This window comes from Wolffia australiana, chromosome 16 (assembly GCF_029677425.1).
Source record: "Wolffia australiana isolate 7733 chromosome 16, ASM2967742v1".
NCBI classification, from domain to species: Eukaryota; Viridiplantae; Streptophyta; class Magnoliopsida; order Alismatales; family Araceae; genus Wolffia; species Wolffia australiana.
The window spans coordinates 193,188-216,329 of NC_135850.1; the positions used below are offsets into that span (position 1 = coordinate 193,188).

Here is a 23,142-nt window from a genome sequence, read left to right on the forward strand (position 1 = left end):
ACACATGGACCCCCATTTAATTCTAGAAAAAAATTTAAGTCTTAATTTTTTATTTTAAATACTGAAAACCCAAAAAATCATCAAATGCCTTCAATGATTCAAACAAATACTTTCTATTTTTTAAAAATTAATTTTTTCATGAATGTAAATTTTTAAAAATATATAAAAAATAAAATTATAAAATCCATAATATCATACTGAAGGATTTGTTAATCTATTCAGATCAGGATAACATGAAAATATAAAAACATTTGATGCATAGATTCATGTATAATCCATTATATGCATATGTTAATTGTATGTTATCAGAGTAATGTGAGTAGAAAATATAACAAGTTTGAAGGGAGTTTAAGGATTGGTGAAGGTGCAGTTGTTTTATGTATAGAGCACAGAATCCAGCATCACCTTAGAATGAAGAATATCTGTTCTCAAATTTTTGTAGCATAATACATGAACCACAAAAGTGAAGAGAGAAAGCTGCTTCTGATTTAATGGACTTTCCCCAGGATTATTTGAAAAAATTATTAAATGATTGTCAAATCCTCTCTTGATAAGGTGACTGATAATATCAATTAAGTACTAATCTTTTCATAATAATATATGTTATTCCGTTATATATTACTAGTTTTTTATACATAATCTTCATTATCATCATTATTTTATTAAAATATTCACTAACCTCAGACCTATTTTTTATATGTACTTATTAATGAATTTTGAGTCTTATCCCACTGGATTACTTAGAGTCAGGAGGATAAATTCTCATATTTTGTGTGAGTCTTCTTAAAATATAGAACTTATGTAAGTTAAACATTAACTTTTGGATGCAAAATGGAGAATGTTGAGAGCCAATGTCATGACCTGGATCAGAATAGGTAGCCTGAAATTTGTGGAACAGAAAACCCTAACTTAACCCCCTAGATTTGTGGAACTAACATAATTCAAAATTTAATCTGATTTCTTACAAGTGGATGAATGAAAATGTATACCAGGCATAGATTTCAAAAAAAATCAGCCCCTTAAACCCCAGAGATTAGATTTAAGGGCTGGGAATATTGGGGGTATTCTATTTAAACTCGTATTTCCACCTTTTTTATTATCATCTTGAGATTCGTGATCCAATAGTGATTGATGAGTAAAGCATCATTCTTCATAAGACCCATTATTATTAATCGACAGTGTGAGGAAATTTTGCAGGATGTACGATCAAGAAGTTGGACAAGAAACACCAAATTTTATTTTATTGGGAGTGAAAACAAGGTTAGTCTGATTTTCTCCTCTTGATTACCATTTTTCCATTTTTCATGGCTTAGATCCTTGAAGATATCAACACATACAATCCAAATAAATCCTCCTGTATAAATTTATACATGTAAGTTAGTATATCACATGCCTTCTCCACATCTGCTGCATGACAAAATTGTAACTGCCTATAGATTATGTACCCATTTGCACCAGCAACCAAACATCATGAAACATTTCACAAAATCTGTGTTTGCATCTAGGAACAAAAATTAACTCCACAGTAATGAACCAAACTGCACTTAACAAAACTGAACTCCACTGAACTTAACTGAACTGAAATGCACATAACTGAAAAGATCATATGTATTTAGTTTATCTAATTTTAATCACTTTTATTCTATAAAAAATATAAAAAATATCAAAATTTCAGTTAAATTTGATTAAATTAAAATAATACATTTAAATAATGTTTAAATTACATTTCATTGGTTCATATTGGTTTTATAGAATGTAATTCTAACAAAATTATATAAAATTCCCAAAATGCAAACACTAAAAAAATAAATATTTTGAATGGAAAATTCACTTTTTATAATCCATATTTTTTAAGTATTGAACCTATATTATGTGCTTAGCAAGAAATTATTTAACATTTAATTTCATAAATAAGCACGTTATTAAATCCTTTAAACCTTAATTTGTGGCTATTCAATGGATGAAAAAATATTGAGTAAAATATGTTGATGTTTACCTGGGAAGCATATTTGGATGTCTACGTTTGGTCTTTACATATTTTATGAAAGATAAGAGCTTGATCCAAAGTCTAAGAAGTGCATCTTATGTGGATACTATAATGGAGTGAAGGGCTTTGGGGAGTAGATGAACATAAGATTGGGAAGAGCAGGGTTATGAATTTCATGAAAAATAATAAAGAAGTTCAATGGAGGGGGAAAATGTAAAGATCTGACAATTCAGTTAGAGATGGTTGATGATACGTCTTGCTCATCTTAATGGCTATGTTCGTGTAACTTCATTTTCAGTAGATGGAAAACCTACGTCATTTATGTAGACACTTATTGTCCATAAGAAAGTGAAGTGACTGCATTCAGTTTCTAAGAAGCTCACATCCATGGACAATAACCAAATTTGAAGGTTGGTAGACCTGCAAGTAAGAAAGCAAGTCATCATATTCAAATGGGTGTTCCCAAATAAGTTGTCACTTTTTAAAGGTTCATCAAGAATACAAATAAGGATGCTTATCACATAGCATAAAAACAGGATGTCGAGTGTAATGAAAAATTCACACCTGTTATTTATTTAGTCCTTAGATGCACACGTATTTCTTTAGTTTTATCCATTTATGTGTCTGATGATATGGATTTGTAGCAGCTTGATGTGAAGACGGTTTCCTTTCATTGTGATTTAGAGGAAATGATCTACATGCTTCAACCTGAATGCTTCATCATGCCGGGTCAAAAGACTAACTTTTAGGTATAGGGTATTCCCATTATGGGTTATAATATCTAATGTAGGGGTAAAAAAAGTTTGACTTGTACATGTGAGGTATTAGAAATTCTAGGTGTAGTTAGTTTTTATATCATCTTGAGGATCTGCAAGGATGGTTCTCCTATTTATTTGATACTCTTTATCGAAGATATGATCATGGGACCAAAGAGTATACATATAACTATAGGGTAACAACCAAGTGAAAGGTTTTTTACTATCAATAAAAGGAGTTATCTTGAGAAGATTGTTGATCTATTTAGCATGATTAATGTTTAAGTGATGAATACTCCTCTAGCTAAACATACTGTGGTTCTGATTTCTAAGAGCCTTGAATCTGACAAAGAAATATCTGAAATGGCTTTTACAAGACCAGATACTAATGTTGTTGGATCGATGAGTAGTTTTATGAGAAATTCACAAAAGGAGATTTGGAGTAGAGTCAAGTGGATTCATTAATATCTAGAGTACACAATTGGTAGGGGAATTCTTTTTGATATGGGCATTTCATATTTTGTGCATGGTTCAGTTGTTCCTGGTCTTATAGCAGACATATTTCATCAAAGATATACAGTCAATTATGTGTTTATGAAGGAGGGCTGACCTGGGATCTAGAGGTCTGGAATTCAATCTAGTATTGTATTTTCTATAACGATAGTCAATTATATGGAAGCTACGAAAGTAGCCTCCTGGACGTAGCCAATGGGGCATTGTTGTTGAAGAGTTTGATTAAATAACTTGGTATTCCACAAGATGTAGTCCCTTGATTATGCAACAATCAAAGTACTATATTTTTAGTGAAGAACCATATTTACATTAAAAGGTCAAGGTGCATTGATGTGTGGTTCCGCAAGATCCATGAGTTTTTAAACTCTGAGGAGATTGTACATATGGTTCACATATAGAGTGAAATTTTGATGAGAATTTGAACATCTTTTGGACTCCATACATATTTCAAGTATTGAACGAGGTGGAGTACTTACAATGTGGTGGAGAGACAAGAACCCCAATATCGACTAGGATGTTTACCAAGGTGAAGTTTTCTCATGTATGTGTTAGGCCCCCACTGTGGAAATAAACACCACACTCCCTTTTTCCCTCTTTATCACTTTACTCCTTAGATGGGCCAATTTGGGGTCCAAATTTTGAACTTTAAGAGTGTTCTTAGAAACCTACAAACACCAGGATGGGTTTACGCCTTAGGTAAGAATCGTTTGTATGGTTCACTCCTCCTCTTTCTTTCATCTTCCATCTCTCCACTATCTCCCGTGGTTTATTATTATTTGGGTTAATAGCACGGTACATCCCAAACCATGTCCAAAGTCTATGAGTTAACCTTAGCTTTTTTTTAGGCACGGTATATCCCAATCTCACTAAGTCGTCTGCAATATATCCCGGTGATGACGTGGAGTCCATCGTGGCTGCCAGGTGGATCTCCGGCCAGATTTTTACCTGGTGGAACCCACCGGGCCACCACGCTGGATTTCATGTCATCACCGTGATATGTCTACCTGCCAAGAGAGCGAGAGAGAGAGAGAGAGTTCTAGATAGAAGGAGAGAGAGAGAGGTTCTAGAGAGAGAAAGAGAGGTGTTATAGAGAGAGGCATTGTTCTCTAGAACACCTCTATTTCTCTCTCTAGAACACCTCTCTTTCTCTCTCTAGAACACCTCTCTTTCTCTCTCTAGAACACCTCTCTTTCTCTCTCTAAAACCTCTCTCTCCTTCTCTCTCTCTAGCACGCCTCTCTCTCCCTCTCTCTCTCTCTCTAGAATGCCTCTCTCTCTTATCAGAAAACCCGTGGCAGGTTCTAGAGAGATAAAGAGAGATGTTCTAGAGAGAGAAGGAGAGAGAGGTTCTAGAGAGAGAAAGAGAGGTGTTTTAGAGAACGCCTCGCTCTCTCTAGAACACCTCTCTTTCTCTCTCTAGAACCTCTCTCTCCTTCTCTCTCTCTCTTGCACGCCTCTCTCTCCCTCTCTCTCTCTAGAATGCCTCTCTCTCTCTTTAAGTTAAACCCTTGGCAGGTAGACATATCACGGTGATGATGTGGAATCCAGCGTGGCGGCTAGGTGGGTTCGCCCGGGTAAAAATCTGGCCGGAGATCCACCTGGCAGCCACGATGTACTCCACGTCATCACCGGGATATATCACAGACGACTTAGTGAGTTTGGGATATACCGTGCAAAAAAAAAAGCTAAGGTTAACTCGCAGACTTTGGACATGGTTTGGGATGTACCGTGATATTAACCCTTATTATTTATCAAAGTTTTTTTGTTACTGTTTGCTCCTTTTTTGGGGGCTCATGAAGAAGCTTCTTTCCCATAACACGAGCTTACAACCACCTATGGAGGCAGAGATCATTCACATCACCCATAATGAACACATGGGTGAAATACCCATCTACTATGCTATCATTTTTTGTGCAGATTGGTATTTCTACATTTACTATAACACCCTGGTGATTATTTCAAAACCATACCTTTTAAAATATATGCAACAAAGCCAACCTTTTGATATTCATCAAAAGCAATTTATAGGCATTCTAAGCTAGTGGTATGGTCTTCATTCATGAATATATGGTTATCTTAAATATACATATAAAATTCATATCCTGCACTGAGCTTATGACAACCACAACCTACATTCTAATTTCCTTACTTACTTCCTAAACTTATTTTCATTGAAATGACCATTAATGTGTTTTATTAAGGATTAAAATGATTTCTTACATGTCTTTAATAAAGTTCTCTAACCCAAGTCATAAAGAAATTATATTTATAAGTCAGAAAATATTTATGTTTATAAGGAGTTTTAATAGATTATGAATAAACTTTAAGTTTTTCTCCTTTTTAGGGTATTTTTATGGAATTTTTTAACATTTAATTCATCAATGAAGTATAGTTTTGAGTTTATCTGAATATTTTTAATGATTGTTTTAAAAAAAAAACTCTTTCTAAAGTTTTATGCCACAATGGCAATCAGCCACACAAATCAGAGGAGAGGGGAAATTGGAGTAGAGATGAAGTTAGATGGCTAAACCTGCTCTAGAAAGAATTTGTTACTGAAATTTGACTGTAGTTCTGTTGGGATCTGGTGCATTGGTTGAATCATAGAAAACATGTTTTTCTATGCAAAGGAAGCGATTATCAATTCAAGATTGACATATGAAATAATACTTCATATGTAACTTTTGGAGAACTTGTTCCACCCTTGACTTGCTCACTCTGAGGTTGTTCTGAAGCAGTTGACATGCCGACCACTATAAGTATCCACACGATCATGTTACTCTTGGATCTCCACTTCTTCTTCTCCGACTCTTCTTGAAAATCATGAATATCTTCTCACCATGAAGAGTTTCTCCCTGGTTGAGTGGAGAAATGATGAGAATGGTGAAAAGAAGGGGGGGTAGGGCGACGCCCAGTTCTGGTTGTCCTGTGTTCCTAAAAGGGGTGCCCCTTCCACTATTTATATTTTATTTTTCTTCTCAAAAATCTCATAAATTAAAACATATTCACCAATGCATCCATGATCTAATGCATCTGACCCTTGAGGCCCATGTATCATTCTAGTTAGTAACTTTTTAAGCCCAATAATAATTATTTAGCCAACCTTACTAATGAATTATACCAACCTTATTATCAAGTATCTTGGATCTATAAATAGCCAATCCTATCCTCTTAAAAAAGTACCGTTAGATTTCGTTCCAAATTATGATTAACAGAGTGATTCAATCATTCAAAATCTGATTGGGTCAGTTCTTCCATTCCACGACTGGAAGATTAAAGGATTGATGTTCAGATCAAGATACATGAGGAAAAAGTAAAACTCGTCCCGTTGGGTATGTGATGACAAGGTTATTAAGATCTTTATCTTAGTTTGAGTCACATCTTCATCCTTCTTCCAAAGCTATTATTGTCCGTAGCCTATGTTTTTATCATCTGGTACGTCGCCACCAAATTCCGCCTATTGATAGTGCATATCCATATCATCTCCGTCACCACTAGCGATGGTTGATCCACTTCACTTACCCACTCTGCCACTTAAAAATGCATATCTACCACATCTGGTGATGGTATTTCATTCAGTTGCTATTCTCTACTCATGACACACCATCAACCATCAACCGAAACTGCCTAATAACTAGACAATGTATGTAGTTTAACTAAATTAGGAATTCTCACCAGAAAATTTCCAAAACCCCAAAATTCTTATAAAAATTTGAAGTAATTATTGTTAAATATGATAACTACTTATCTGCGTCCCATAACTATTTTGGATTGAATTTAATAATTTTTTTATTTAAGTTCACTTTAATTCCTAAAAAATATGAAAAAGTAGAAATTAAAATCCAATAATGCACTACTTCCTCCTTATGGATTTGACATCTTGCCCTTTAATTCTAAGGAAAGATATAAATATTTTTTTATAAAGCAGTAGCCTTAAATGACATGTTTAACCATAATTCTGCTTCATACGCTATCACACATCTTTCACTGCATTTTTTGGAATATGTGGGTACTTGACGAAATTGTTGATGTCATGATCTCTTTTGATTTTAATTCATATAGAAATTTTAAAATGTCATAAATATATAAATTTTTTATTGGAATCAAAATTCATAGCATCTCAAAATACAAAATTCCCAGGAAAAAATTCCAAGTATTTTATCTTATACAAAAATCATGACTGATTCCCAGTTGTGAACCCTTCCATGTATGAAGACAATGACCGTGTGGGTTACACTAATCAAGTAAGATCAGATTGATATAAATTTTTTTAATGATACAAAATATCAAATTAAATATCTTAAAAGTTTTTGCGTAGAAATTTTATTGACTCATTATTTTACAGTTGAAATGAACTTCATTACAAAAACATGAAGATACAAAGTACAAACTGTTTCCATTGGGCCTCTTTCCTTTTTGATTCTTCGTTGGATAATTTAATAATGTTTCATTCGCATATATAGGTTGAAATAAGTCAAAGTTTGGTAATCAATGCTTGATTAGTCTTTTAAGACGTTACACATGAAAAGATTATTTTAACATTCGTCCAAATATTGAAATATTAATTATATGGCGTTGAATATTGAATGCAACCGTTTGGTGAAATATAAATTATTCAGATCCTAGATGGAGATGTCATGCATTCTTCTTTGCATTATTACATTCTCATTCGTGTTTATTCTTTTTCTTCTCTTTAAGGGAAAACCTTGGTTACTCACCATTCAAGCTCATTTAAGTCAAAATAAATGCATTTTGAAAATATAATAATTTCCCAAATGAATAACAGATTGCTGAGGTAAATGCATTTTAAAAATTAATCAATATGCTTCTAGTTCAGATTGGCTAGGTCAATGAGATGAAGTAAGACTTTGGTTCTCACATCAAGAAAATGGGAGAACCAAGATTGGAGCTTTTACTTAAGGACGTGGATTCTAAGCCGGACTCATATGTAGAGGAAGTCAATGCTAGGAGAATCTGTGTAGGAAGTGAATATTTGGAGAACTAAATGGAGTTCATCCAGCTTTCAGAGACAAGTGGCATTAAGTCAAATCCCCACTAGCTGATGAATTTTATTCAATTTCTCTTGATTGAAAATTTATCGTGTTCCTCATACCATGAGCGGCTGGACTTAAGAGATCGATCTGTGTTCTGGTCATGTAGAGGAAGCATCTCCTAGAGGACTAGATTAGGTACACTTTCCCAAAGTGAGGGGAGTCATTCACAGTTTTATGATGAGGATATATTTGATTCATTTTCAACTAGTAAATCTGCAACACCCAAATGTAGCTCAGGGGTGTAAAAATTCTGAAAGAGGGCACCAAAAGTATAAATAGAGAACTGAGATCTCTCCTCAAGTATAATTTAGATGTGTAATTTCCCTGACTGCCAGCCGGTGATTGACGAGTTGGTCTGTTTTCATCCAGAAATAAGATAATAACCCATTAAAGCCGCGCGTGGACCAACGCATGTCCGTTACAGTGGTGTATTCAACTTGAATCATGATTTGGTCCTGCCCTCGTCAAGAATTATATTTTGTATTTATATAATTAGTTGACTGTTACCACGAACTCCCTCGATCCCACCTGACGACGGAGAGGACACCTCCCCCACTACATTATCATCGCGGAGCGGCACGGGCAGTACGACGGCGAGCACACTTTCCCGAGCGCTTGCGAGGTTTCAGTCATGTATTTTTTATTTTCCTTAAATATGGGCGTGGACGAGTGGGATCCGAGTGTAATTGGGATATATACACCCTCTCCACGCCTAAAAACATTAAAAAACACTCCACTTTATAAATAAAAATCCACTGGGTGGCATCCAGGGCACGGATGGATCGGTCTACGGGCACAAGGTTGGACGTACCCTGCACCGTGTTTTTTGCCAAAAAATAAAATAAAATTAGTTGACTGTTATGATGAGAGGCATTAAGCGCGTATCACCAACCAAAGTATGGCTTCAGCGGTGGCCTTCTAGCATCAAACACGCCACCAAGCTCACGGGCTGATCCTCAACAGAAAAAAGTCCTCCTGCGGTAAAAGAATTGAGTTTAACCCAAAAGGCATCAACGAGGGAAGATTAACTTATTTCACAAATTAATTTAGGGAGAGGAACCTTTGCGCTTCAGTGATGGGAAGGGTTCTTTATTCTGCATTTTTTCGCTTGGGGGGTCCTGGGAAGACTCATATTCAACCGCCGAAGTGGGCCTTCGGCAATCAGCTTGGTCTTCCACTGAAGATTCATTCTGTGGGGTATCGTAGAAGAGAGAGTTTTCTTTCATCACTACTCACGCGCCGCAAAATCATTCGCTGGTTCGAACTCTTGACCTGTTTACCGCTTGATGCCACTGTATATGCCGTGAAGTCTCTGTTGTTGAGGAGTTCGTACAGACTCTCCAGACGGAGAGGTGAAAGATACGTTCAACCTTGAAAGCTAGGGTAGTTGGGATCGATCAGAAATAACGATCAGATCGCGGTCACTGTCCGTTGATCGATCAGTTTATTCAATCGTGATCATCCGTGATCGGAAGTGAGCTGACGCTGCCATCTGCCTTCCTCGGTCGATCGATAAGCCGATCGAACTGATCCTAATATTCGATCGAAACGGATCCGATCTGATTTCCCACCCCTATTGAAAGACGCATCGGAAGTCGGAACCGACAAGTATCGAGCTTTCAACTTGGAGCAGACCGCGTTCTGCGAACTTGGGAACTGTTGGACTTGAATGCGGTCGATGGTTTAGAACGTGGGCTGCATTTACTCGGCCATGCAAACCAGAGAGGCAGAGACTGCGGGAGATATAGCATGTTCTATTTCGCTGGTTTTTTTTTTTTTTTCTATTTCGCCTGTTGGAAGAGGAAAGCTTGGATAAAGTCTGGTAGCGTTTAGACTGCGATTGGACTTAAAGAGGGACGATGGGTACTTGCGGACCCATGTGACGATGCTTTCGGCTTTCCAGTAGGCCAGCGTGATTTTCCGGACATCATCTCAGTGAGACAAAGACGCATTATTGCCGAGGACACGACTGATCGGATCATACATCCGTTTTAATTACGGTTCATATTCGACCGGCAATTGAAGGAAACAAAAACCGTTCTCCGGCGAAACCCAGTAGACGACCTCCGAATCAACTCGGGAATGAAAGTCTATGGGCCAAGTGGAGTCTTCGATGAAGGTCAAACAGCAAAACCTCCCGTTTGGAAATCAGCTCTCCTTTTCTTTGAAAATAGTAAAAGACTCTAGTCCTATTTTCAGGCTGCCAATGCTTAAGCTTGCCGTTATCCTGCAGTAACGGGGGGAAGTTGCAGTGCCGTAAAGAGAGAGAGCGGGAGAAGATAGAGAGACAGTGAGAGAGAGAGACATTGAGAGAGAGAAGATAGATAGAGAGATATATAGATAAATAGATAAACAGATTGATTGATAGAGAGAGATAGATAGATTGATAAGTATAATTGTAGCGGGTTTACGGAGGTGACGGGGATAGAACTAAGACTTCCAGATGAGTGGTGGTGTGGATTGTAATGTTGTACAGCATGGCAGTAGGGGGGGATTTCCCTCCCACGGGGTGAGGGCGGGCGTAGTTGGGGCTTTTTTCTTTTTTTCATGAACGCCGGTGTTGGGAATACGTCCTTGTCTCGGCAGATGGCCTGTGAACACACGGCCCGCGGAAACAGGCGCAGGCCACTGCGCCGACTTTTGAGCAATCCGAACATCTTTATTTAGATGTTCGCTTGACGTTGGATTCCACGCTACCTTGGCAGATACCGAATTTCATGGGCTCGATCGAAAGAAAATGAACACCTGTCGAACTTGACTTCCACCCCTCCTCTTTTCGCAGTTCCGTCTTCCCACACAGATGCAACTGGGAGTTTATTCTTCGTATACGTCGCCAGAGTTCAACATCTTCTTCACCTAGAATCCAAAAAAGCCCTCTCTCTCTCTCCCCAATATTTATCTATCTATCCATCTATCTGTTTGTCTTTATCCCACCTTGAACAGTGTCTGGTTCGACGCGCTTAGCTTTTCTGTCTACTTTGACGCGTTAGTTCTGCTTTCTCTTTCTCTCTTATCTGTCCTCCATTTACGGGCTCGTGACGCTATATAGCAAGCATTAACATATTCTTTTGTCCAAGACCCAGATTCACTCTGCAGCACAGTTCCTCTGGTTCTCTCTTTACCTCTCTCCTCCTAGCACGCTCTAACGTCAAGAGGAGCTGATCGCGGCTCCCAACAATGGGTTACAAATTCCTCGCCTGCTTCCTACTCGTCATGTCCGTCCTCGCTGTGAGAGTGGACGTCACCGCCGCCGACACCTTCTCTCTTCCGGTCTCCATCATCAAATCCTCTCTTAACGAGATCAGCGCCGTTCTTTCCATCCTCGCCGGCTTTACTGGCCCGCTCCTCGGCGATGATCTCAGGGTATCCTCCGCCGTCAAGGACTGTGTCGATCTCCTCTCCCTATCGTCCGATGAGCTCGACTGGACCATATCTACCGCTTCCCCGGACGCCGCCACGGAGCAGCTCTCCGTGGGCACAGGCAACACACATTACGATCTCCGGACGTGGCTCAGCGCCGCCGTGGGGAACCAAGAAACCTGCGCCGAGGGATTCCAGGACACCGACGTAGTCGTCAAATCCCTCGTCGTCGGCAGCCTCGACACCATCACCTCCTTAGTCTACCAGGTTCTGACGGAGATTCCTGACGTCGAGGCGGCCGAACCCGCCGTGAACTACAACGGCAAGAGGAAGCTCTTAGACGCGGGGGGCTTCCCTAGGTGGATGAAGAAAGACGCTCGGCGGTTCCTCCAGGAGTCAATCACGTCGTTCCAGCCCGACGTGACGGTGGCCGCCGACGGCAGCGGCGACTACGCGACGGTCAGCGAGGCGGTGGACGCGGCGCCGGAGCAGAGCGAGAAGAGGTTCGTCATCCATGTCAAGGCGGGCCTGTACAAGGAGAACGTGGAGGTTAGCAAGAAGAAGTGGAACGTCGTCCTCCTCGGCGACGGCATGGGCGCCACTATCATCTCCGGCAATCGCAACTTCGTCGACGGCTGGACGACGTACCGCTCCGCCACCTTGGGTAAATTACCCTCCCACTAACCTATCTTCCATTATTTTATAATGCAGTATTACATTGTCGGTCGTCTTGAGTGGACAGCGGTGTCGGGGAAAGGGTTTATCGCGCGGGCGCTGACGATAGAGAACACGGCGGGGCCGGCGAAGCACCAGGCGGTGGCGTTCAGGTCAGACTCGGACCTGTCGGCGCTGTTCCAAGTGGAGGTTCTCGGGTACCAAGACTCGCTCTACGCGCATTCGCTGCGCCAGTTCTACCGCGAGTGTCGCATCGCGGGCACCGTCGACTTCATCTTCGGCAACGCCGCCGCCGTCTTCCAGGGCTGCACCATCATCGCCCGCCGCCCCCTCCCCAACCAGAAGAACTCCATCACCGCCCAAGGCCGCAAGTTCGCGGACCAGAACACGGGCTTCTCCATTCACGGCTGTAACATCACGGTGGAGGGCGGGAACGGCAATTCCACCGCCGGGGCGGCGCCGCCGAAAACCTATCTTGGACGGCCGTGGAAGACGTATTCCAGGACGGTGGTGATGCAGTCGTATTTGGGCTCGGGGCTGCAGCCCGAGGGCTGGCTTGAGTGGGCCGGAAACTTCGCCCTCGACACGCTCTTCTACGGCGAGTACATGAACTACGGGCCCGGCTCGGGGCTCAGCAGCCGGGTGAGCTGGCCGGGCTTCCATGTTATCACTAATCCTGCCACGGCGGCTAACTTCTCCGTGGCCCAGTTCATCGACGGCAACCAGTGGTTGCCGGAGACGGGGGTCAGGTACGTCGCAGGGCTGCTCGCTTGAGGCGGGGCGCGTCTCGTCCGTATTCCGTGAGGAGATAACGTGATCTCCGTTCTGTAGAGAATTATAAATTCATGTGGAGGCGAAATAACGGGGGAGGTCAAAACTTCTTCCCCGCGTAACTAAACTCTATTCCATATTCCATAATACGCATTCTTGTTCCAAGGCAGCGTAGCATCCTCGGGCACACCACCTCCATGTACCACGCTTCATCTGCCGTTTGAATATATATTTGTCATAATATTACCATATGAAGTTGCTGAGTTACGATTTACATTTTTTTTGTAACTTAATTAAATAAATGGTAAAGCTTTCTATGTCATGGTTTATGTTTATTAAATATTTCAGGACCTATGTTTAATCGCGTTGTTATGTAAGAACGTGAGATTTGCAAAACCTTAAGTTACAAACTTTAGATTTTTGATTGAGAGAGTGACTATATACTAGCGTCTTGGAGAGTGGTGGCGACTGTCACCGGGCCAACGTTGCCATGGAGCGGGGCGACAGCGTTGGGGAGGGCGAAGGGTACAGCGCAGTCGGCACGGTGACTAAGGAGAGGTGGCGCCAACGAGTTTACTTGCGAAGACAGGTTCATCCATTATCTTGATATTTATTTTATTTTGTCAATGTTGTAAATGATCAGATGTTATTTAATATAGAAGAATTCAGTAATCTTTTTCATATAGATGGGGCGAATTCTGATCAGATGCCAACCTTCAATAAATAATTAATAGCAGGAGCAGATGGCGATGAGCGTCTGATCCTGGTCAAAGATAGATCAAAAGTTTACATTGATCCAACGAATGAGCAGAGTTGGAAATTCCGGAAGTTAAATGATACAGAAGTTAAATAATATTTTCTCATCAGAAGACATCAAGCCGACATAAGTTTTGAATAAATTATTTATAAGTTTGGAATTAACATTAAAATTTTGAGGTTCACTACTATGCATGTAATAATTAATATTTTATGCACACTTAAAAATATTCATATTAATATTTATCATGTATAGATATTTTCGTCGATGTGAAGATTTTTTACAAAGAATTTTTTAATTAAGCAACAATTTTAAAAAAATTGGTCAGATTAAAACAATTTAGGCATATTGGTTTCTTAGGCAGATTACACAAGAGGTGGCTGATAGCCTGTCATTTTAACAAGTTGAGTTGGCATAAATAAATGTTTTAAGAACTAGTTAAACTATAAAGAAATATTAAATGCTAAAACTAGTATCAATACAAAAAAGAATGTTTAAATTGTTCAGCAGTTTGAAGCAAAAAAGTTTGAACCTAATCAACACACGGGTCTTCATCGCTATCTCTGTCTTTTTGCTTGGTATCATTGTTGACATCATCCTCCCCTCGCTAATAACATGAGCGTATTAGTTACCATGCTCTCTGCTGTCAACCTGGATCGCTTCTAGTTGATGAAAACATGATCGATAGAGAAGAATTTCTCCGAGGGCACATGTGGCGTCAAGACCGATAGGAATCCTTTTTGAACCATTTCTAACCCTAGAAACAATTGTTCACCTGTTACCTTCAACCAGTGCAATGGTTTTATCCCCTTGAATGGAGGTGAGCTATTGTACACATCTAGCTCATGCCTTGGATCAATGGTTGGTGTATGCTTGATGTATGGCGATAACTAGTCTAGTGCCTCACAAAAGAAAGTTGTAGATGTCCAAACTGGTTGAAATTGTACTAACCATGCTCCTATGTTTGGTGACTTGAAGCGCATATAATAAAGTCCTTACATACGATATAACTTTGTCACGGTGGTTGTAGTCAACTAACCAGATAAGGCTTGGTTGCAAGTAAGGATTGATGCATATTTGATCATCCTGGTCTTCATCATCTCTCAAGCGTTGTAGACAAACATTTTTGTCTTGTCGATATACTGGTGTTGACTCAAAATATCCTTGCATTTCTAATACATCGCCTGACATTATCCAAATGTCATGTTATTGCTTTGATGATAACAATGTCTTCATTTGTTGTTGGTGCCTTTAATTTCCATGTTAGGGGGGTAGCCATCTTAAGAGGTCAGAATATACCTACAAAATCCTTAATCATTTCCCCCTGGTCATTGATAATTCCACATTGTTTAAATGTCGTTGTTTTACTTCAGACTTAACCAAAAATATTTGTGAAAATTTACACTTAAATACTCTGTAATAAATATAGGTCAAGTAAGAGGTCCACCCACTCAGAGGCAGAATTAAAATTTGGATTTTTTCTGACGCTTAAAATAAAGGAAATGAGTTTAAAGATAAATTATATTATTCATGGGATTTTTCTGAATTTTGAATTAATTTATACAATTTTATGTGGTTGAAATTGAAGCATACATACAAAGAAAAACATTAAAATATTTTATACTAATTTTCCTAATTTTAATTTATAAAAAATAGAAAATTATTATTTTTTGAATTTTCTGGAATTTAATTTACACCAAAAACCACAAGAAATATTAAAAATGAGAGTTAGTGATTTTTTAGATTTTAAAATTACTAGAAATTGATAATATTAATTTTAGGGATTTTTCTTATTTTTTCAGAATTCATAAATGTAGAAAACAATTTTTCCTAAAATTTTCTATTTTCCTAATTTTATTTATTATTTTAAATGCAGAAAGGCAAAAAAAAATACCTGCTCTGGCGAACGGCGGCGGTGACAGCGGTGGATTGGCTGCGGAGCAAATTTCTTACTATTTTTAAATTACCAAAAGAACTGTTTATAGATTCCTTTTTTAAAGGGCCAATTTGACCTGATTGGAGCAGTTCGACCCGTTCAAACCCCTCCTGGATTTCTGGATAAGTCCTTAGAGGATTGAAGCCTCAGTCCACTTGGCACGCAGCTGCGCATGCGCGTAACAGGCGGGCAAAGGGCAGCACCGGCGTACCGCCGCTGCCTTATAGTGCACACCAGCACACAGAAGCGACGTCGATGGGAAAGAAGACCTTCAGGATGTTAAAAAAATGAGTTTTTTGGATTTCAACAGAGAAGAAGGGGATATATGATGTAAGTTCTAGAGAGAGATAGGAATGAGTCTAGAAAGAGAAAAAGTCAAAATGAGATGATAGAGAGAGAAAATGAAGAAATGGTAGAGAGGGAATTTGAGATGGAATTTGAAGGTGTAAATGAAGGATATTTTTTATGAAATTTTTAGGGGATGAACTAGATATATGGATAAAGGTCTAAAGATATTATGAGATGATTCTTGAGAGATAAAGTAGGGAAAATGAGTATTTAGAGTGAGAAAGTGAAGGATTTTAAGGGTAAATGGATGGATAATAATGGAAAAAATGTAAATATAGGTTCCCAAAAGCTCAGTACAAGTCTGGTGAGCCCTCAATGCTTCCTTTAAAGTATGGATCCTTATATTTTTCCAGGATCAGGCATTTTTGAATGCAAACAAACTTCAATAAACTTACATTAAGCAGGTTGAACAACCTGAATTCTGAAATATGCCTTTTGCAAATGTGACCTACTAGATACCCTTTCCCCAATCCCACAGTTAATGAATGGAGCTCTTGGGTCCCAATTCTTCCTGAGAATCTGTTTCAATAGACTAGAACTTATACATTCAGATAATTGAATCCTCTTTTGCTTCCTAGATGGAGTGCAAAGATTTTTCAAAAACATTGAGTATGAATAAATATTCTGAATTGCATCTACAAAAGGAGTAGTGATCACTTTTAAGAGTATGAATATCCCGACAATCGTGCCAGTTGATAATTCCAAATTTTAAGGGTTTTGTGTCATTTTTTGAATTCAGACTTAACCAAAAATATTTGATAAAAATTTCGACTTAAATAATCTATAACTAATATAGAAAAGTAAGGGGTCGTTCCACAGATAGGCAGAAATTTAATTTCAGAATTTTCTCAAGCTTGGAATGAAGGAAATGAGTTTAAAAGTGAAGAATATATTTTCTGAGATTTTTATATATCTTTAGTTAATTTATATAATTTTGCTCTGATCTAAATTGAAGCACAAATACAAAGGAAAACACTAAAAAGAGTTTAGACTAATTTTCATAATTTTAACTATCACTAGGAATATAAAATAAATGTTATTTGAATTTTATGGAATTTATTTAACACCAAAAACAACTAGAAATATTAAAAATGAGAATTAAATATATATTTTAGAATTTTGTAGATGTTAAAGTCACTGAAAATTGATTATATTAAGTTTATGGATTTTTATGAATTGTTTTGGAATGTTTAAAAGCATAAAATAATTTCTCCTATTTTTTTGATTTTTCCCAATTTTATGATATTTTTTATGAATTTAAATGAAATAAAATAAGGAAAATACTTTTTCTGGTGATCGCCGGCGGCGGTGGCAGTGGTGGCAGTGGACCGGATGGGCCAGCAGGCCTGGTGTGGCCCATATAGGGCTGGCCTTAATGGGTCAGCTGACGAAGGCTAATTGCAGTGTTAATTTTAATTTGTCGTTGTAATTGATTTGCCTAAAATCAAATAAATTTATAATATGTAGAAACTTACTCAAAGATGTATAAGTGAGAGTAAGGTCGTCTCCACAGGGACTGGCCTTTAGGTTTATGTTCAATAAATGAGTTTCTATTTATTAAGATATAGGAATAATACTAAAGATAATAAGAAGAGTTCAGTAATTAGTAAGGTATAGAGAATATTAGTTTGAATAAGAAAATTAGAGAATATAAAATAACCAGATCATATTTATATGTACTAGAGATACTAAGAATAATAAGGAAGTAAGGAATTTGATATTATTTTTAAGAGGGATAGAAACATAGTTAGTGAAAACATAGATAAGTATTAATAAGTATACTTAGTTTAATAAGAGAGAGAATAATAAGGACTTAGATAGAAAGAATTAGTAATTATCTACGTATAGTATACTAAGTATAAGTATAGAGAAATATTAAGGAGTAAAGAGGTAGTAATAGAGATGAATAAGTATTTATAGTAATATAAAATACCTATAAGTATAAATACTCCTTAGAATTAGTATAGGTGTTCTCATATGCCTATTTTACATGATTTATATATTTTTATAGTCTTTTATAATCGATTCAATAAAATATAGGGTGATTTAGTCGAACACCCATGAGGTGTTCGACCAAATTCCCAAATGATGGTCGAAAGAAGAGTTATATGTATGGTTTAGTTAGTTATTATATGATTTTCAAGTGGTTTGTCTATATTTTCTAGTCGATTCAAGAGTTTATGGGGTGATTTAGTCGAACACCCAAGAGGTGTTCGACCAAATGCCCGAAAGCGGGTCGAAGAAGAGATGTATAGTATAGTATTCAATTAATAGTAAGTTTTTTATATGTATTATATAGATTTTAAGAGAGAAGATCGAGCATAAAAGGGTGTTTCTGTCGAACACTCGTGCAAATTTCGACAGAATACCTGAGAGAAGGCGTAAGAGAGGGGAGTGTATATTTTTATGTTATTTTATAAATTTGAGTGGGGTAGAACTTAGGTAAATCAAGATGCATTCGTCGGACACGTGAAATGTTCTATGAAATGCTCGAGAGAAATCGCAGTAACAATCTTTAGATCAAAGTGGGATTGAATCAATGATTAAACTAAGGTGGGATATTCAAATTAACTGTACGTAATAGTAAATCATCCAGATTAGATGCAAGAAAACTTACCAACTCGCCCTGAATCGAGGTAAGGGGGTGGCGGTGCCAATCGCCGCCGCCTAACTTCGGTATGTGGGCCCCCCTTTACTTCTCTCCCATGCTGGCACGAGTCTTCGTCTTCCTCAACCTCCTCTGGAGCTTCTGAAGCTCTTGGAGCCGTTAGAGGGTTGTCACGCCCCTCTTCTTGCTCCGCCAGCCTCAGACGGGTCCTCCGCCGTCTGAATTTTGGTAAAAAAAATTGGTCAGAGATGAGAAATTCGGGGCTCTCGGCCCCTTTTTAATGGCCTGGGAGAGATTCCTTTGGCCGTTTGATGGAACGGGACAGCTCTGGGGGTCCTCCCGGGCTGTTGGATCACCCAGCGGTCCCCCCTCCTAGTAGAAAACAGCTTTCGGCCGCCGGCGTCGACGGCCAGGGGTGAGGGTGGACAGAAATACCCCTAGTCATCGGATCTTTCTCATAAACATCCAACGGCTGCGATTAAATCGCAGCCATGGACCCCGTTTATGGTGCACCCACGTCCTGCCTTGTTAGTGCCCCGTCAGCTCTTCGTAAGCCTCCTTGTCTTCTTCAGATTCGTCCGTGAATGGGTCCCACGTCCACGTCAGCCGTTGCTGATTAATTAAAAGTCCTGAAATAGAAATAAAAATTATGAAATAAGACGGCTCGATCTTACCGTCCAATCTTCTTCAGAAGATTGGACGGATGAGATCTTATCCGTCTCTTTAAATAAGCCCGAAAAGAGCCAGGCTTCGGGCTGAGCTGGCTCGAAGCCCGGTTCTTTTTTTCTTTGTATTTCCTTATGATAGCGGCCCGTTGGGCCACGATCATATTTTAGCTTTGTGGCCGGCCCCAATGCGAGTGAAATAAAATGGGATTGAAATTCCGTATTCAAAACTTCTAAAAAACTAAACAGTATAAAATTATGTGAAATACCTACATACGCCCGCGATTCCTTGGGCCTTTGCTGGGCGCAATTCGAGCCAGCATTCTGGGCTCCATGTGCATGGGCCTCGCCAGCGGCTAGGGCTGGCTTGAGTGCTCTGCGCTCGCCAGACCTGGCTGCTGGCTTGAGGCACGGCGCTTGATCTGCTCCATTGCTGGCCCATTAAGGGGTTCTTTTTTTACTTTTATCATTCTTTCTTTTCCATGAAATATATATATTTCTTTTTTTCATGAAAGTTTCTCTCTTTGTTTCTTCTCTTAATTTCTCCAACTTCCTCTTCTTCCCTGCAATAGCAGACATACTAAATAGCCTTAGAAAATTAAAAAGGTCCTAAATATTTTTATTACAAAATCTTTGAAGTTCTAAAACATGCATAAAAATGACATTAAAATGCATTATTTTGTCGTTTGCTCTATTTAGTGCAGGGAATGTAAAATTGTTATAAAATTGGGTTAAGTACACATGAACTGATCCCAAAATGCCCTTAAAATGAGTATAATTACATGACACATTTTGGGTCTATCATCAGCCCAGCAAGGTTCAGCCCAATTTGGCTAAGTCAAGACTTCGCCAAATGGGCTAAGCCCTATGGGGCATGACCCAATATAATGAAGGATGATCTAGAGAGATAATGGAATTGATTTTAGAGAGATAAATAAACAGTTTTAGAGAGAGAAAATGATTGAAATGAAGAGATAGAGAGAGAAAATGAAGAGACGATGTAGTAGAAGTTTAAGATGGAATTTGAAGGTGCAAATGAAAGAGATATTTTATGAAAATTTTAGGGGATGAATTAGGATATGGGTGAAGGTCTAGAGAGGTAAAGATACGATTCTAGAGATATAAAGTGGGGAAAGTGAGTGTTTAGAGTGAGAAAGTGATGGTTTTAAGGGCAAATGGCTAGATAATGACAGAAAATATAAATATAGGTTCCTAAAACCTCAATGAAAGTCTGGTGAGCCCTCAATGATACCTCTCAACTCTGGATTTTTATAATTGCCAGAATAAGGCATTTTTGAGTGCAAAAAAATTTCAACGGACTTACATTAAGCAGGTTAAACAACCTAGATTCTCAAATATGCATTGTCTTGTTGGCCAGCCATTTGCAAGAGCACTTACAGAATTAGGAGAATTGAGGGAGAATTTTTTTTTTATTTGTAGGAGGAATTACTAAATTACCCCATTGGGCATTTTCTATTATCTTTTCTTGCCATTTCGCCTCTTTTTCTCCATAGGTTGAGAGCTTTGCCTTGTAATTTCTAGCTTCTTTCTTTTGTACGGTGTTTGAAGGCCCAATAGGTAGGGCAAGTTGTGGCCCAAACCCTTCTGATATCTCTTTTAGAACCCACAACACAATTTTATGATTTCACCCTATTTTCATAATCACTAAGCTCCCAAAAATTCTCCAACCTCCTTAGAATTGTATCTTCTCATTCTTGTAAATTTCTTCACATTTGGAACTGAAAAATACTCATTAGTAATCAAACTTCTTGACTTCAAAGAATTCAAGGAAGTTAGTAAAAAATAGCCATAATATGCAAAATTGGAATTTATAATTAGTGCATAAAATTTTAGTTAATCAAAATGATAACATGTTATAGTTTTAAATTAATACAAAAGTCATCTAAAATGTATGTAAATACCCGTGCATCTATCATGTTATAAGTCATTAATTAACACTGGTTTCATTAACATGTTCAACATAATGATATCTGGAACATCCCACTTCTCAAAACTGGCTATTAGCATGGTGTACGTGGAATGCCACCTTGTTGGTAGTCCAAGGGAAACTTTCTCTAATGAGATAGGCCACACTATTTGCATGATGCTACATAGTGCTCTTAAAATTGTATTAATCCATGTATTACAATGACTATCTCCCAAAGCTGATGCACTTTGTCACCCAACATTGATGTACTAAAGTCATCGAACATGTTGTGTTGTTCTCTGATAAGCTCGAAAATGCGTGTATATATGTCGTTATTTAGGGGTTTTTTGAACTTAATCACTAAAATTTTTATATCCCTTAATGCTTGAGTAAGGGGTCGAACCCTAGGGAGGCGACGGGAAATAGTCACTTTTCTCTCTAATTAGGATTTAGAATTTGAAACCTGAATGAAATGATGTTCTAATTACTTATTTAAATGTTAATACTTGCAAATTTTAACTAATATTCTACCTTTTGAACTTAAATGATTTTAATGATTCTCTGTTATTAAATAGCAGAGATGTAAAAATCACTTAAGTTTATTTTTTTATTTGATTTAAAATCTTTAGTTGTTTTGAATTATATTTTAAAGTTTGTTTTAGTGAATTTTAAATCTATATATAAAAGTGATTTAATTCAAAGTGTTTTGTATTTAGTTTGATTTATTTCACTATTTTTATCAGAAGACGTTTTCCTAATTTTTTAAAGAATAAAAGAAACTAATTTAAATAATATTTTTAGAGCAATTTTTTATTGCATTTTTATTCTATCCTAATTAAATCGAAATTGCAAAAATGTCCTATGATCCCAAATCGTGAATGTGATTCAAGATTTGCTGAATTTTCAGAAACAAGAGACTGAATTTTATGATTTTGAGGAACAAATGTGATTCAAAATGGGAGAGTGACAATTGATCTAGGCTAATTGATTTGAAATGCGTTCAAACTGAGCCTAGAGATACCAGAAACAATCAGAGTCTCGATATGGCTTGATTCCTCGCAACGAACGCACAAAAAATTCAATAAATTTGGCTTGAATAAGCTGGAAATGGCGGCGTCGGATCTGCAGAATTCTTCAAAGATTTGAGCTCCAAGTTGCTTTCTGTTTGATTCCTGAGACTTCAAGGAGGCTGGGCTTGTTCCTCGAGCTTGAAAATCAAGAATGAAAAATTGAAATTTCATTTTCTCTTCTTTTATCGCCGCGGAATGGAAAGAACAGCTCTTCCGATTCTGTTGTATTTCGCCTCTTATGCGCGTTGTACGCCGAGCGTATAACACATTTTTTATTGGTTAACGTGGTATCGTTACGGGTTTTCTTTCGTGCGCAGCACGTTACGTGCGTGCGCTTTGCAGGGGAGAAAACCTGCTCAGCGCTATGCATGCGCTTAACTCCCTAATTTTGCGCATGTGATTGGTCATTGATAACACCCTAATTTCGGTCAGAGAAAACCTGCATGTGATTGGTCATTGATAACACCCTAATTTCCGTCTTTATTTCATGTTATTAGCATGATTTATGCATTTAAAAGGCTTAAAATTGGGTTGTTATCATATATTTACATGAAAATAATGCTTCCAAGTAATTTCTGATTTTTCCCTAATTTTCTGTTAATTATATGAATTTGTAAGGATTTATTGAAGCTCGAAATAATTATTTTTGGATGAAAATGGCACATTAAAAAGTTTATTTCAACATTTATCAACATGGGAATTAATCAGGGAATTTTCTAG

At 38.0% G+C, this 23,142-nt stretch overlaps 1 protein-coding gene and 1 long non-coding RNA gene across 2 annotated transcripts; one reads left to right on the top strand and one right to left on the bottom strand.

The window, feature by feature from the left end:
• Positions 1–8,981: 8,981 nt before the first annotated feature.
• LOC144713631 (uncharacterized) lies at positions 8,982–10,143 on the bottom strand. Its single transcript, XR_013584109.1, has 3 exons — positions 9,366–10,143; positions 9,198–9,280; positions 8,982–9,117 (listed from the first exon to the last, which is right to left on the bottom strand). It is a non-coding gene; the product is annotated as an uncharacterized LOC144713631 (long non-coding RNA).
• Positions 10,144–11,046: 903 nt separating this feature from the next.
• Positions 11,047–13,366, top strand: LOC144713630 (pectinesterase-like). Its single transcript, XM_078588279.1, has 2 exons — positions 11,047–12,329; positions 12,408–13,366. The coding sequence occupies exons 1-2, from the start codon at positions 11,483–11,485 to the stop codon at positions 13,112–13,114; spliced, it is 1,554 nt and encodes a 517-aa protein (XP_078444405.1). The 5' UTR covers positions 11,047–11,482; the 3' UTR covers positions 13,115–13,366.
• The last annotated feature ends 9,776 nt before the right edge of the window (positions 13,367–23,142 follow it).